The sequence below is a fragment of the Mytilus trossulus genome, chromosome 12 (assembly GCF_036588685.1).
Source record: "Mytilus trossulus isolate FHL-02 chromosome 12, PNRI_Mtr1.1.1.hap1, whole genome shotgun sequence".
NCBI lineage: Eukaryota > Metazoa > Mollusca > Bivalvia > Mytilida > Mytilidae > Mytilus > Mytilus trossulus.
Genome location: NC_086384.1, coordinates 24269329 through 24282483, shown reverse-complemented (window position 1 = coordinate 24282483; position 13155 = coordinate 24269329). Strand labels below are relative to the sequence as shown.

At 30.8% G+C, this 13155-nt stretch overlaps 1 protein-coding gene across 8 annotated transcripts in view; it reads right to left on the bottom strand.

Moving 5' to 3' along the window:
* Positions 1–446: 446 nt before the first annotated feature.
* Positions 447–13155, bottom strand: part of LOC134693426 (uncharacterized) — a 72777-nt gene continuing 60068 nt past the window's right edge. For 7 of the 8 annotated variants that reach the window (XM_063554241.1, XM_063554243.1, XM_063554244.1 and 4 more), the window contains 8 exons: positions 12782–12873; positions 8113–8148; positions 6341–6460; positions 5317–5429; positions 3185–3437; positions 2269–2400; positions 1527–1605; positions 447–639 (listed from right to left, as the gene is read on the bottom strand). In XM_063554241.1, coding sequence (XP_063410311.1) covers positions 536–639; positions 1527–1605; positions 2269–2400; positions 3185–3437; positions 5317–5429; positions 6341–6460; positions 8113–8148; positions 12782–12873 — 929 coding nt within the window. In that variant the 3' untranslated portion in view covers positions 447–535. The remainder of the gene's footprint in view (positions 640–1526; positions 1606–2268; positions 2401–3184; positions 3438–5316; positions 5430–6340; positions 6461–8112; positions 8149–12781; positions 12874–13155) is intronic. The other variant, XM_063554242.1, reaches the window with a different exon arrangement.

The window sequence follows — 13155 nt, the reverse complement described above, 5'->3', positions numbered from 1 at the left end:
ATCCCTTCTTATATCAACATCCCTTCAAAAATATTACGGACGCCATGATGAGTTGGTTGACCATTATGGGATATCCGTTTCACAGTTGATATCGGATGTTTCTTACGTCGTAACTACAATCCCCTTCCCTTTTGATGAATGTGACCTGACCTACCGAATTAGACTTTTTTACCGTATTTGTAATAACATGAAAAACACGACGTGTGCCACATGTTGAGCAGGATCTGCTTACCCGTCTTGAGCACTTTTTTTTTCATTTTTTGCCATGGCGGCGTCAGTTTATTTTCTATTTTTGAAAAAAAAATCAATATTGTTCGTAATCAATCGTTAGATTGATATAAAATATCAGACCTCATATCAGTTTGTTTAGAACCGATTATAGCGCTAGTTATATATCATTATTTCTGGCATGTAACAATCTTGACTAAGTATGAAGTAATTTACATTGTGCGTATACATTTATTAGACGATTTCATTTTTCAATTTGATATAACAGTTTATTGGCACTAATGGTAGAACTCAGACGAGTCAGATGTCACGAGTTGTGAAGTGATGTTTGTGAACTTTTATAACCTGACGATGAACTTGTCCATGAACTAATTGAACTTGTTGATAGACCTAACGTCCTTCTGGATGGCCCTGCAATAGATATGAAACTTTTTATTTGACGTTTATTAAAAACCACGACAATTTATTCACTCGCATGTCTGTTTGTAGATTTGGTATTTCGGCTTTGCACTTTGATTCATACAAAAGTAACAACTCAAGTGTCAATGATATTAAAGAAGATAAAGCCGGCACTTCAGTTCAAAATCAAATTTCAAATAAATTATGAACTCACAGTTTTTTTATAGTGTAATTTTAAAATCAAAGTTATTCTTCGTTGTAGGCATGGCGTGCAAGTTTTACCTTACATTTTTATTCTGTAGCTTTAAAATGTGAAGGCTCTTTAGATCTAACTTTATAAGGATTGAATGTGGAAGCACTTCATGCTAAAATTAAGCACACAATCAACGCTTTATATCCTTATAAAATTTTCAAATGGACGCGCTCAATTCTTTTTATGACAATTATATGAAAGACAACAATAAAATAACGATTTGTTGTGACATTGTTACGGGACGCAAATGCTATAAAGTAGAATAGGGAAATACAATGTAGTTTTGCCCTGCCTATAAATTGATACTAGAATCGCACATATATATATATATATATATTGAAACATTCATGCTATGCAGTTACGTAGTGCATAGTTTGAAACGTTTTTTATATTCATAATGTGTCATTCATATCATATCATGCATGATGAATTTTATATTCCAGTTTGTTCGATAACTATGAAAAAATATATCTGGTATGGGGGCTATCCATGTTCATCTCTATTGTGTTCTCTCGTCCACTCCAACAAAATAAACCAATATTTTTTAAAGTGTATTGCATTTTAGAAATTACAGATTTATAAAATGTAAACACCAAATGTCTGCCCTGATTATTGTAACTGACCTGCTTAAAAATTTATGTCTTACCTTTCTTATGAGTAGTTTTAAAGGTTGTTTGTTCTTCTTTGGTAACAATGGCACTACTTGGTCTGAGTCTAGATAAATGCTGTTAATATTAATTATGAATTAACGATATTTTCGTGTCATTTTTCTATGCATAGTTAAGTTCGCATTCGGTTCACGTGAAGTAATGAAAAACTACAATTTGATTTTAGAATTTTTTTTATTATTTTGTTACACGATCTTACACACATGTACTGTACTTATCAGTCAATAAATGAAGATGAGCAAGTAACTGCTTATTATTGCCGGTATTTTTTACCTTCAAAATTTCCTAAATTTACCACCACTATCAATGTTTACATCTTCGCTAGCCAAGGGTTACGCTTCATTTCGCTCCTCTCCACCCTTGACAGATTAAGCCAACATTTGTGATTACAATGTTGCACCATCTATTGGTAGAAATTATATCTCAATCCACAGAGGGTGGAGAGGAGCGAAGTGGGTCGTTAACCTTGGCTAGCGAAGATGCTATTTTTCTGTCGTTATATGTAGTCTCAACAAATGAGAGCCCTTAATAAAGTTGCAAGAATTTTATGCAGTAATCGCAGCATCATTTCCTGGATTTGAAACATATTGTTCACTGTTTTGAAAGATATGCGAATTATAAATAAATTATTGTAACAGCAAACCTTTTCCCGAAGTCTTTTTCAATTTTTAAAATATTGATAAATATGCAAATTATAAATAAATTATTTTAACATCAAACCTTTTCGAGAAATTCCTCATCTTCATCTTTCCTTTCCTGGCTTATGACATCACTATCGTCCTGAGTTCTTGATTGGCAGACCTTTCGCTTTGTTTTTGTTATGAACATTGTTCCTCTCATAGCAATAGCAGTCTGGAAGAGTTTCAATTTACAATGATTTTTTGCAAATATCATGTTTAACTCCGGATATTTTTGTTGAATAAACAGTTTATAAATTTGGTGCGTCGGAAGCACGTTTTTGTAATAACCTTCATAAGGTAATGTTAATTTCAAACATTTGTAGGCAAGAGATAGATGTATAATTACTTAACAAGCTATATTACCAAAAAGTAAAACGAAAATACCGAAATCCAAGACAAAATCAAACGTTATTAATCAAAGAAAAGGTTTAAAATAAAAGCCGTATTCATAACTTGGTACAAGTATTAACCAAACAAATAGTGGGCGAAAAAAAGGACATAAACCTTCATATAGCCGTTAAATAATATAAAATAATAATAATAAATAATATAAAATATCCTGTACCAAGTCAGGAAAATGGCCATCGTTATATTATAGGTCGGTTCTGTGTGTGTTACTATATAGTGTTGTGTTTCTGTTGTGTCCTAGATCTTCTGTTATATTTGATGTGTTTCCTTTAGCTTTAGTTTGTTACCCGGATTTGTTTTGTTTTTTCCCAAGCGATTTATGAATTTCGAACAGCGGTATACTACTGTTGCCTTTATATATAATTGTTTTAAAAACTTTTATACGACAATTGTACATCGTTTGTTGCAAGTCCTTCAATTAAAATACCTGTATAGTAGGAATCCCAAAAATTGTATTGCTGTATTAAAACCTATACTATACGTATGAATAGACATTTAGTAAAACTAACATGTTTTTCGTTATTGATAATTTAGATGTAATTATATACCTCTGCGTCTTTCTCTTCCTTTGATCTTGTTCCCATATCAGATAACTTGTCCAGCATGAACCGTTTCTTCCTCGAATTATTGTTATGATCTATGACTACGACATCCTTCGTAGGTTTTATGGGTTTTTCGAACATGATTACCCTCCGTTTATGTAGATCTTCCATCTTTTTACGTAGTATTTTCACGCGCATATTATTTGCTGCCGCCATAAACTTTGCATTTTTGTTTTCTGCATGTAATACTGTGTTCCATCTAATGAAAACAATGAAATATCAACCGTTAAGATATATATTATATCAAATTTAAACATATGATGTAAATATGAAAGGTTATACGTGTACATTGTACACTTAGATTCTTTAATATTCGTTGGAAACTAATTTTCGTGGATTTCGTAAGAGCATGAGAACAACGAATTCAAATGGTCTACGAATGACAAATTTTCTAAAAGAATGTATGTAGATTTTGCCAAAATCAGTTAAATTAAATACCACCGAATATGCACGTTTTTCTTCAAACCGCGAAATTCGGTTTCCACGAAAAAAAAATGAATTCACAGTATCAACAACGTAAAAAGATGTCGACGAAAAAACGACAAAATTTAATTGTCAAGGTTGAATTCTATTAATAGTTATCAAAGGTACCAGGATTATAATTTAATACGCCAGACGCGCGTTTCGTCTACATAAAACTCATCAGTGACGCTCAGATCAAAACAGTTAAAATTTAATTATTAAATTAACTTTGGTTTTATTCATTCCGAAGGGTAGGAAAACATCTGTATATCGTTCACGCTCGCAAAGCGGAAACAACGGGGAGTGAAAAAATTGTTAAAAGTCTTACTGTATTCAATCTGCTTGACATGTCTAAGGGAGGGATTTTTCGTTTAGAGATACGAGTATGACAAAGATACAATTTGTTACCAAACATAACCAATCATTTACTCATACATTGTACTATATACTTATTTCCCGCATACATTTGCTGTTTAGTCATTCGAATGGTTTTTGCTTGAGACTCATGATCTCTCAAAGTTAATTTTCATTATTACATATTCAATAATATAAACTATACTGTGTATTGGTCATTTTAATTTTATGAATTATAACATCATTTGTAAAATACAATAACCGCCATTTTTGATATGACCTTTGTTATTGTGCTAAGGCCGTTTAATACTCTCCACTAATTTTGGAACGCCTTTTACAATCCGCATCAAACATCAAGCATCATTCATTGGGACCTTGATAAGTTTAAAATAATACGCTTTTCGAGTGTGAATATTTTTATCACAATATACAATACCTGTCCTTTACATTAAACCAATCCATTTGAAAATATTAAGCGCACATAACAAAATGGAATTCATAAAACAAAGCAGACATACTTTTGAAGAAAAAAACTGTGTTATATATATTAAGGTGAATTGATAAATCCAGAATTTTGTAAATTCCCTGAAATGATAAGTGATCTTGTAAAAACTCTGAGATGCTAAGTGATCTTGTAAAATCATTAACAGTTGCAGTGATTTTGTAAAATACAGTGCACTTTGAATAACGTAGGTATTATGTTAAATGGGAATGTAAACGGCAAACAGGGAATTCACATCATGCAATGGTAACTTTCATTCTATACTTACTCTTCTAAAGCACTGTAGAAAAACCAAATGTAAATAACAGAAATACAAAACAGATTTTATGGATTAAATGTCATCAAGCTTTGAATTAACTACAAATCTCTTGTATAATAACAATTTAAATTGGGTCAATTTTAAAGCACGATAGGAAACTATGTTAATAAATATTTTATAAATCTTGTTTTTTTCAATAATGATAAATCCAAAAGTAGTTTTGAAATCTCTAGCTACAATTTTAAAAAAAGAAATCGAACTTCGGTAAAAACCATATAGCAGAGACACATTCGTCTCAGGAAACAATTGACACATAGAAAATGAGTGTCTTTGGCTTCCAATTTGTCACCTTACTGAAAAAAGTACATTCTACATTTTGTCAGTTGTTTCTCAATTTTGTGATACATTTGTATATCTTATTATTCATTCTATTAAGCCAATCTTTTCCCGTTTGAAAAGATAAGATTCATATTAGGAATAAAAATATTAAAGTATCCTTACTCTTCTTCCTCAATAGAAGAACGTTTCTTTTGTCTTGTTGCTTTTTTGTCTGCCATGGCTATCGCCTTTCTCACAATATCATCTGACTCCATTGTGGCTAACACCCCATTTTCCTGTTTAAAGATGACAAAAGGATATTAAGGTCACCCAATCTCTCTTATTTTGTTCTTTGTTATAAAAAATATGAAACATCGGATATAATTTAACTACACAATTTACCAACATTATATGAGAGGTAAACATATGGTCTACAATATTAGATAAGTGTTCACTCTTTGATTGCACTAGTGTAAAAGATGTTGCTCGTTGTTGAAGGCCGTACGGTGACCTATGATATTTGTTAATTTCTTGGTCATTTTTTGTCTTGTGGAGAGTTTTCTCATTGGCAATCATACCACATCTTCTTTTTTATATAAAGGTATGTGCAAAGCTATCAAATATCAGTCTTATTTAAAGATATTATTTGCAAACATTTGTAGGCAGAATTGACTCCGACATTTCTTTATGACAACAAATAAAACCCACATCGTTTATACCAGGAATGAAATTTCACGTTCGCGAAAGACGCGCGTTTCGTCTCCAAAAAGACACACTAGTGACGCTCGACTACAAAAAGATAAAATTCCAAATAAAGGATGAACAATTAACGCTATGATATTCCCTTCTTTATCTTAATCCTGGTTTCTTCGCTTTTTGGAATCCTTATTATTATTTTACCATACACCTTACATTTGATTGCTAACATTAGAATGTTAGAGTTATTCAATTAATATACTTTACATCATTGTGTGGCTGTTCAAATGAAGAACATTTGTATGTATTGTCAAAGATCATGACTATTTCTGCTGTATGTGAACAACACGAGTTATTGCTCTTTCTGTATGTTATGGTCCAGAATGTTAAATGTTTTCAAAAAATGAATAATTTTACTTTCGTGTTTATTTCAATAAATCCATCAGCGTTTCATGCATTTTCCACATTTTCACTGACATTATTAATAAGGCACATTAAAGGATTACCATACCATGAAACCATCCTTGTCTTTTTGATCTGTTCCGGGAGTTTCCCATGCTTTCCGTAGATGTTTTCCTAGTTCACTATTTTCGTCTAATGCTTTCAACATATCTTCCTCATTTCCTTGAAGCTAACGTTAAAATGTTATTATAAAATGTTATAAAAGGATTTGTATTCATTTCACCGTTTTCAATGTCAGAAATTGCACAATATTTACTGTACAGGACATGCAATTTTAGCCTGATAAATCTCTGTTAGAGACAACTTAAATTGGGACTATGTAACCACAGCTTGTTAAAAAGGATAACCTTACCGTCTCTTAAGACAAGTTGACTTGACGGAGATTTAACTTTACAGTTTCAATTATGATTATGATATTAAAAAAAAGGTTATATATTATATGTCAAAATGTATTATAAAAAAATAACTAAAATATAATTAAATTTTCTTCCTGCGTCTTTTCCATAGTAGCTAAATCTTCGGAACAAAACCTCACAACGTGTTATGTAATTTTTTTTAATAACATGTATAAAGCTATACAAATATATCCGAAGCCTATTTTCAAACAAACATGATGCCTGACTTTAATATGACATACAAATACACGATTGTTACAATCAAATATAAGATGACTGAATATATTCAGCTTGTAAAAAATAAATCGTGCAAATTTATTATTTCATATTTTTCTTGAAATTTATAAATAAATAATCTCTGATTATAATTTGAGTGGTACAATTGAGATGATTGTGGAAAACATAGTATGATATATAAAAAGTCAGAAAACGAAATAACTGAATTAATGTATATATTCATGCAGGCTACCTATAGCTACATATATTCATTTGAGTACAAATTACACAATTTTTTATTACTCCAGAAATTGGGTTGATCGTTACTTGATTTTGGACTTTCTGTTTAGAACTATCCTTTGTGTTCGATATTTTTGCCATTTTACTTAACTCAGGTAAATGCAAATAATGATGCCTTAGTCTGTTTGGGTTGCTCATATAATTTTGTCATTATAACAGGTCTTTAAACAAGTGGCATACATGTAGGAGGTATAGCTAGCAATAAAACTAGGTTTATACGCTCACCATTTGTCCTCAGAAAATGCCTATATGACAAATGTCTTCTATTTGCACTGTTCGTTGATATAGTTGAATGTTTTTTTAGGTTTTAATTACCTCCCTCTTTCTATTTACTAGTACCTTGATTTTCTATTTACTTTTGAAATTCGGTATCTTTATTAAACATTGTACGAACGATAGAACGGTATATAACAGATATACTACGTGAATGCGATGTTTAGCAAACTATACTTTGTTTCGTATATTATTGCTACAAGACACTGATGATAACGTCAACAAACAAATATTTCATGCATAGTTAGGACTAGTACAAACAAACAACGAATCTGCAGAGTGGGTCAATCGGGATGAAGGGCGGAAAATGTAGATTGTTAATAGGAAACAGAATTAACAAAAAACATTTAGAATAAAAAAGGGAACACAAACTTAAATACAAGACACCATACCATATCTATTTATAATATTTCTTCTGGTATGACATACAATGCATAGGAAGGATGGGTTTAATGGCAAAACATTTTGAAATGGGGTGATTAAGGAATAAATTCATGTTTGGTAGTTTAATGGGTATTTGTCATTAAACACCAGAGTAAGAATTGAAGTATTAGTTTCAAGCAGTTTGTTAGTAAAGCATCAATATACATAGTAAAGTTATATAAGGAGCAACATTGCAATGCACACGCATATCTACCTTTTTAAATATAGATAATCTTCTATTTTGTTTTCCCTGTGTTAAACGTAGACAATGTAATTCATAGCAGAATAAGATATCAGATTGATAAAATAAATTAGGTTCTACAGAAAGTTATAATGGTTTGGTAAATTGTAGCAACACCATTGCATCATTGTCTTCGACTCGGTACAACTTGATTCACAATTGTTTGGTTTATTTAAACAGGAAAAATGGAAACTTTTACAATGTCATGCATTTTGATCTTAACTATAATTAAAATTGTAACACTCTCTTTTAGTTGCCAAATTATGCCTTGTAAATAATAGTTTTAAATATTTAGGTAAAGTGGTGTAATGCCTATACCAAACAAGAGTGAAAGCAGATTATTTACTTAGTTATTGAAATGAAATGTGTTACATAAATTTCACATGAGTTAATAACATTTAGAAGAATAATTAAGAATTTCGAGGAAAGAGTACATTATTAACAAAAAGATTACAAAGTTGAGGTAAACACAGTCATTATAATTTATAGCTCTGAATAAGAAGATTATTTTATAACTATTAGATAAAACAGCATTCTTGAAAATCAAACAGTATCATTTTGTTACTAAGAAAATATTAAAGCTGGTGGTGATGACAGACCTATGAGTACTTCTACATAATTGTTGTACTTCTGTACAGACAACTGTTCGATGTGGAAGATTGCATGGTGTCCTCTAGATATACTCGAGTTTATATTTCTGGTCTTCAATTGATGTTTGTCTTTAATTAGGTCTTTCCACTTTTCTGTGGAAAGACCTATTGTTTTTCTTCTGATTATTAGGTCTTTCCACTTTTCTGTGGAAAGACCTATTGTTTTTCTTCTGATTATTTTTTTTTTTTTTTTTTTTTTTTTCTTCCGCCTAATTTTATTCTTGCGATAAACATTTGTTTCGCAATATGTCGCTTAGATATTTGGTATATGATATCGAACAGTTTAGGCGCTTTTGAAATTTACCCTGCTTAAACGAATACTTTTCTTTGTAGGAGTTATCTCCCCAAACACTGTTTTCCTTGTTAGCGCATCTCCTTCGCAACCGTAAAATATTATGACAAATTTATTTTACAAAATTGCTCGTTATATCCTTCGCATGATTTGTCCTATTTTGACCGAAGTGATATGAACGCTCCATATGAGAGTTATTTCCCCTTATGCATTTGATATAAGTGATATGCATTTCTATCTTGTAAACCATAAGTGCAAGAGACCAAGTATCTTTTGATTTGAGGTCCTTGGTCCAAAAAAACAAAAATTAGGTCAAGGTCAAAGGTCAAGGTCATATTCTAATTTTCGAATTTGGCTTATTTCCACTAATTTCCAGAAACCGTTTAAGATATCGACATATTATTTTTTCTAAATTGTTAGTTGCGACATGTCGTAACACAAAAATTTTGATTGCAAGAGTACGTTAAACGTAAAAGTGAGTTTTATCCCCTCTTGTATTTAAAAATACGCGTTTGGTGATATAACTGATGAACCAAATATTATTCAGACCTATGGTCTTTTGATTTGAGGTCCTTGGTTTATGACCTTGAAATTGATCTCAAGGTCATAGATAAATTTGACGTTTTAGTTTTTGACCTTTGCTTTCAGCTCATATGTATACATGATATAGCCATGAGACTTTTGGCAAAAGGTATCAAACCATTTAACCTTGAAAAAACAACCGGAAGTGGCCTTCTGTAAACCGGAAGTAGCTTTTTTTTGCACTTTATTAATAAAAAAGTATATAGAACCAGATCATTTTGGAATCAGTGTCAATTAAATATTCAAATATTATCGGAAGTAACATTTTTCAAACCGGAAGTAACAAATTATCTCCCTTATTTAAAAAAAATATTGTATAGAAACCATATATTTCTGGGATCAGCGTACAATAACCTAACAGTTGACGATTGAAATGACATTTTAAACTTAATTTTACAACTTTCATAATAAAATACATTGTTTTCAATGGAAAGACCTTCAATTGTTCTCTGAACAATTGGTTTTTAATTTTTTTTTTTTTTTTTCTTCCGCCTACTTTTGTTCTTGCGATAAACATTTGTTTCGCAATATGTCGCTTAGATATTTGGTATATGATATCGAACAATTGATGCACTTTTGAAATTTACCCTGTGTAACCGAAAACTTTTCTTTGTAGGAGTTATCTCCCCAAACACTGTTTTCCTTGTTAGCGCATCTCCTTCGCAACCGTAAAAGATTATGACAATTTAATTTTACAAAATTGCTCGTTATATCCTTCGCATGATTTGTCCTATTTTGACCGAAGCGATATGACCGCTCCATATGAGAGTTATATCCCCTTATGCATCTGATATAAGTGATATGAATTTCTATCTTATAAATCATAAGTGATAGAGACCTAGGATCCTTTGATTTGAGGTCCTTGGTCCCAAAAAATGAAAATTAGGTCAAGGTCGTAGGTCAAGGTCATATTCTAATATTTGAATTTGGCTTATTTTCACTTATATCCAAAGACTGTATAAGATATCAACAAATTATTTTTACTAAATTGTTAGTTGCGACATGTCGTAAGATGGAAATTTTGATTGCAAGCGTACGTTGAATGTAAAAGGGAGTTTTCTCCCCTCTTGTATTTAAAAATACGCGTTTGGTGATATAACTCATTAACTAAATATAATTAAGACTTATGGTCTTTTGATTTGAGGTTCGGTTTATGACCTTGAAATTGATCTCAAGGTCATAGCTTAATTTGACGTTCTAGATTTTGACCTTTGCTTTTATTCTATATGTATACATGATAAAGATATACAACTTTTAGAAAAAGGTATCAAACCATTTAACCTTGAAAAAACAACCGGAAGTGACCTTCTGTAAACCGGAAGTAGCTTTTTTTTGCACTTTATTAATAAAAAAGTATATAGAACCAGATCATTTTGGAATCAGTGTCAATTAAATATTCAAATATTATCGGAAGTAACATTTTTCAAACCGGAAGTAACAAATTATCTCCCTTATTTAAAAAAAATATTGTATAGAAACCATATATTTCTGGGATCAGCGTACAATAACCTAACAGTTGACGATTGAAATGACATTTTAAACTTAATTTTACAACTTTCATAATAAAATACATTGTTTTCAATGGAAAGACCTTCAATTGTTCTCTGAACAATTGGTTTTTAATTTTTTTTTTTTTTTTTCTTCCGCCTACTTTTGTTCTTGCGATAAACATTTGTTTCGCAATATGTCGCTTAGATATTTGGTATATGATATCGAACAATTGATGCACTTTTGAAATTTACCCTGTGTAACCGAAAACTTTTCTTTGTAGGAGTTATCTCCCCAAACACTGTTTTCCTTGTTAGCGCATCTCCTTCGCAACCGTAAAAGATTATGACAATTTAATTTTACAAAATTGCTCGTTATATCCTTCGCATGATTTGTCCTATTTTGACCGAAGCGATATGACCGCTCCATATGAGAGTTATATCCCCTTATGCATCTGATATAAGTGATATGAATTTCTATCTTATAAATCATAAGTGATAGAGACCTAGGATCCTTTGATTTGAGGTCCTTGGTCCCAAAAAATGAAAATTAGGTCAAGGTCGTAGGTCAAGGTCATATTCTAATATTTGAATTTGGCTTATTTTCACTTATATCCAAAGACTGTATAAGATATCAACAAATTATTTTTACTAAATTGTTAGTTGCGACATGTCGTAAGATGGAAATTTTGATTGCAAGCGTACGTTGAATGTAAAAGGGAGTTTTCTCCCCTCTTGTATTTAAAAATACGCGTTTGGTGATATAACTCATTAACTAAATATAATTAAGACTTATGGTCTTTTGATTTGAGGTTCGGTTTATGACCTTGAAATTGATCTCAAGGTCATAGCTTAATTTGACGTTCTAGATTTTGACCTTTGCTTTTATTCTATATGTATACATGATAAAGATATACAACTTTTAGAAAAAGGTATCAAACCATTTAACCTTGAAAAAAACAACCGGAAGTGACCTTTTGTAAACCGGAAGTAGCTATTTTTTTGTACTTTATTAATATAAAAGTATATAGAACCAGATATTTTTGGAATCAGTGTCAAGTAAATATTCAAATATAATCGGAAGTAACATTTTTCAAACCGGAAGTAACAAATTATCTCCCTTATTTAAAAAAAAATGTATGGAAACAATATATTTTTGGAATCAGCTTACTAGGAGCTATCATTTGACGATTGAAATGACATTTTAAACTTAGTTTCACAACTTTTCATATCAAAATACATTTTTTTGATGGAAAGACCTTCAATTGTTCTCTGAACAATTGGTTTTTAATTTTGAATTGTTTTATGATCTATAATTTTACATTATACAGAAGCAAGGACAACTCCTTATTGTCGAAAAATATGAAAAAAGTCGTCGTACATACTTCGGTATCACATATGATTAATATGTTTATACTAAACCTATACAGTTCGCTAAGTTGAGCTTAAGCAATGCCATTTAAATCTAATGCATTTTAATGTAATAAAGACAAATCTAAAATGGCTAACCTCCCTTGCACTAACAACACTTATGAATTTATTAAAAGCACTTTCTATCTGAACACTTATCTAAAAGATTAAAACAAGATTTTCAAGCAATTAAACTACAACAGATCTGAAATAAAATTTACCTTAGCATAAAAGCTGTCCAATGTTTTGGCCATATCTTTTGTAATAAACTGACTCTGTTCTATTTCCTCATCTGAACTGCAAGATTCTTCTTCTATAAGAATGAACAATACAACGTTTAATAAAATTAGACCGACTACAAGCCAGTAATATATGTAAGTGGTTTCTTTACGGCACGTTCATGTCAAAACATCAAAATAACTATCAACCAAGCATAACATATGGAGGGACAACTTGAACATGCATATGTTATAATATAATTATGATCATAATTGAAAACGAAATACCACTTTTGGTAACATAATCATCGGGCAATCGTACGTTTAAGTGTCAAATTAAAGTTGTTTATTGAATTGATTTGGACTTAATTTCCTAA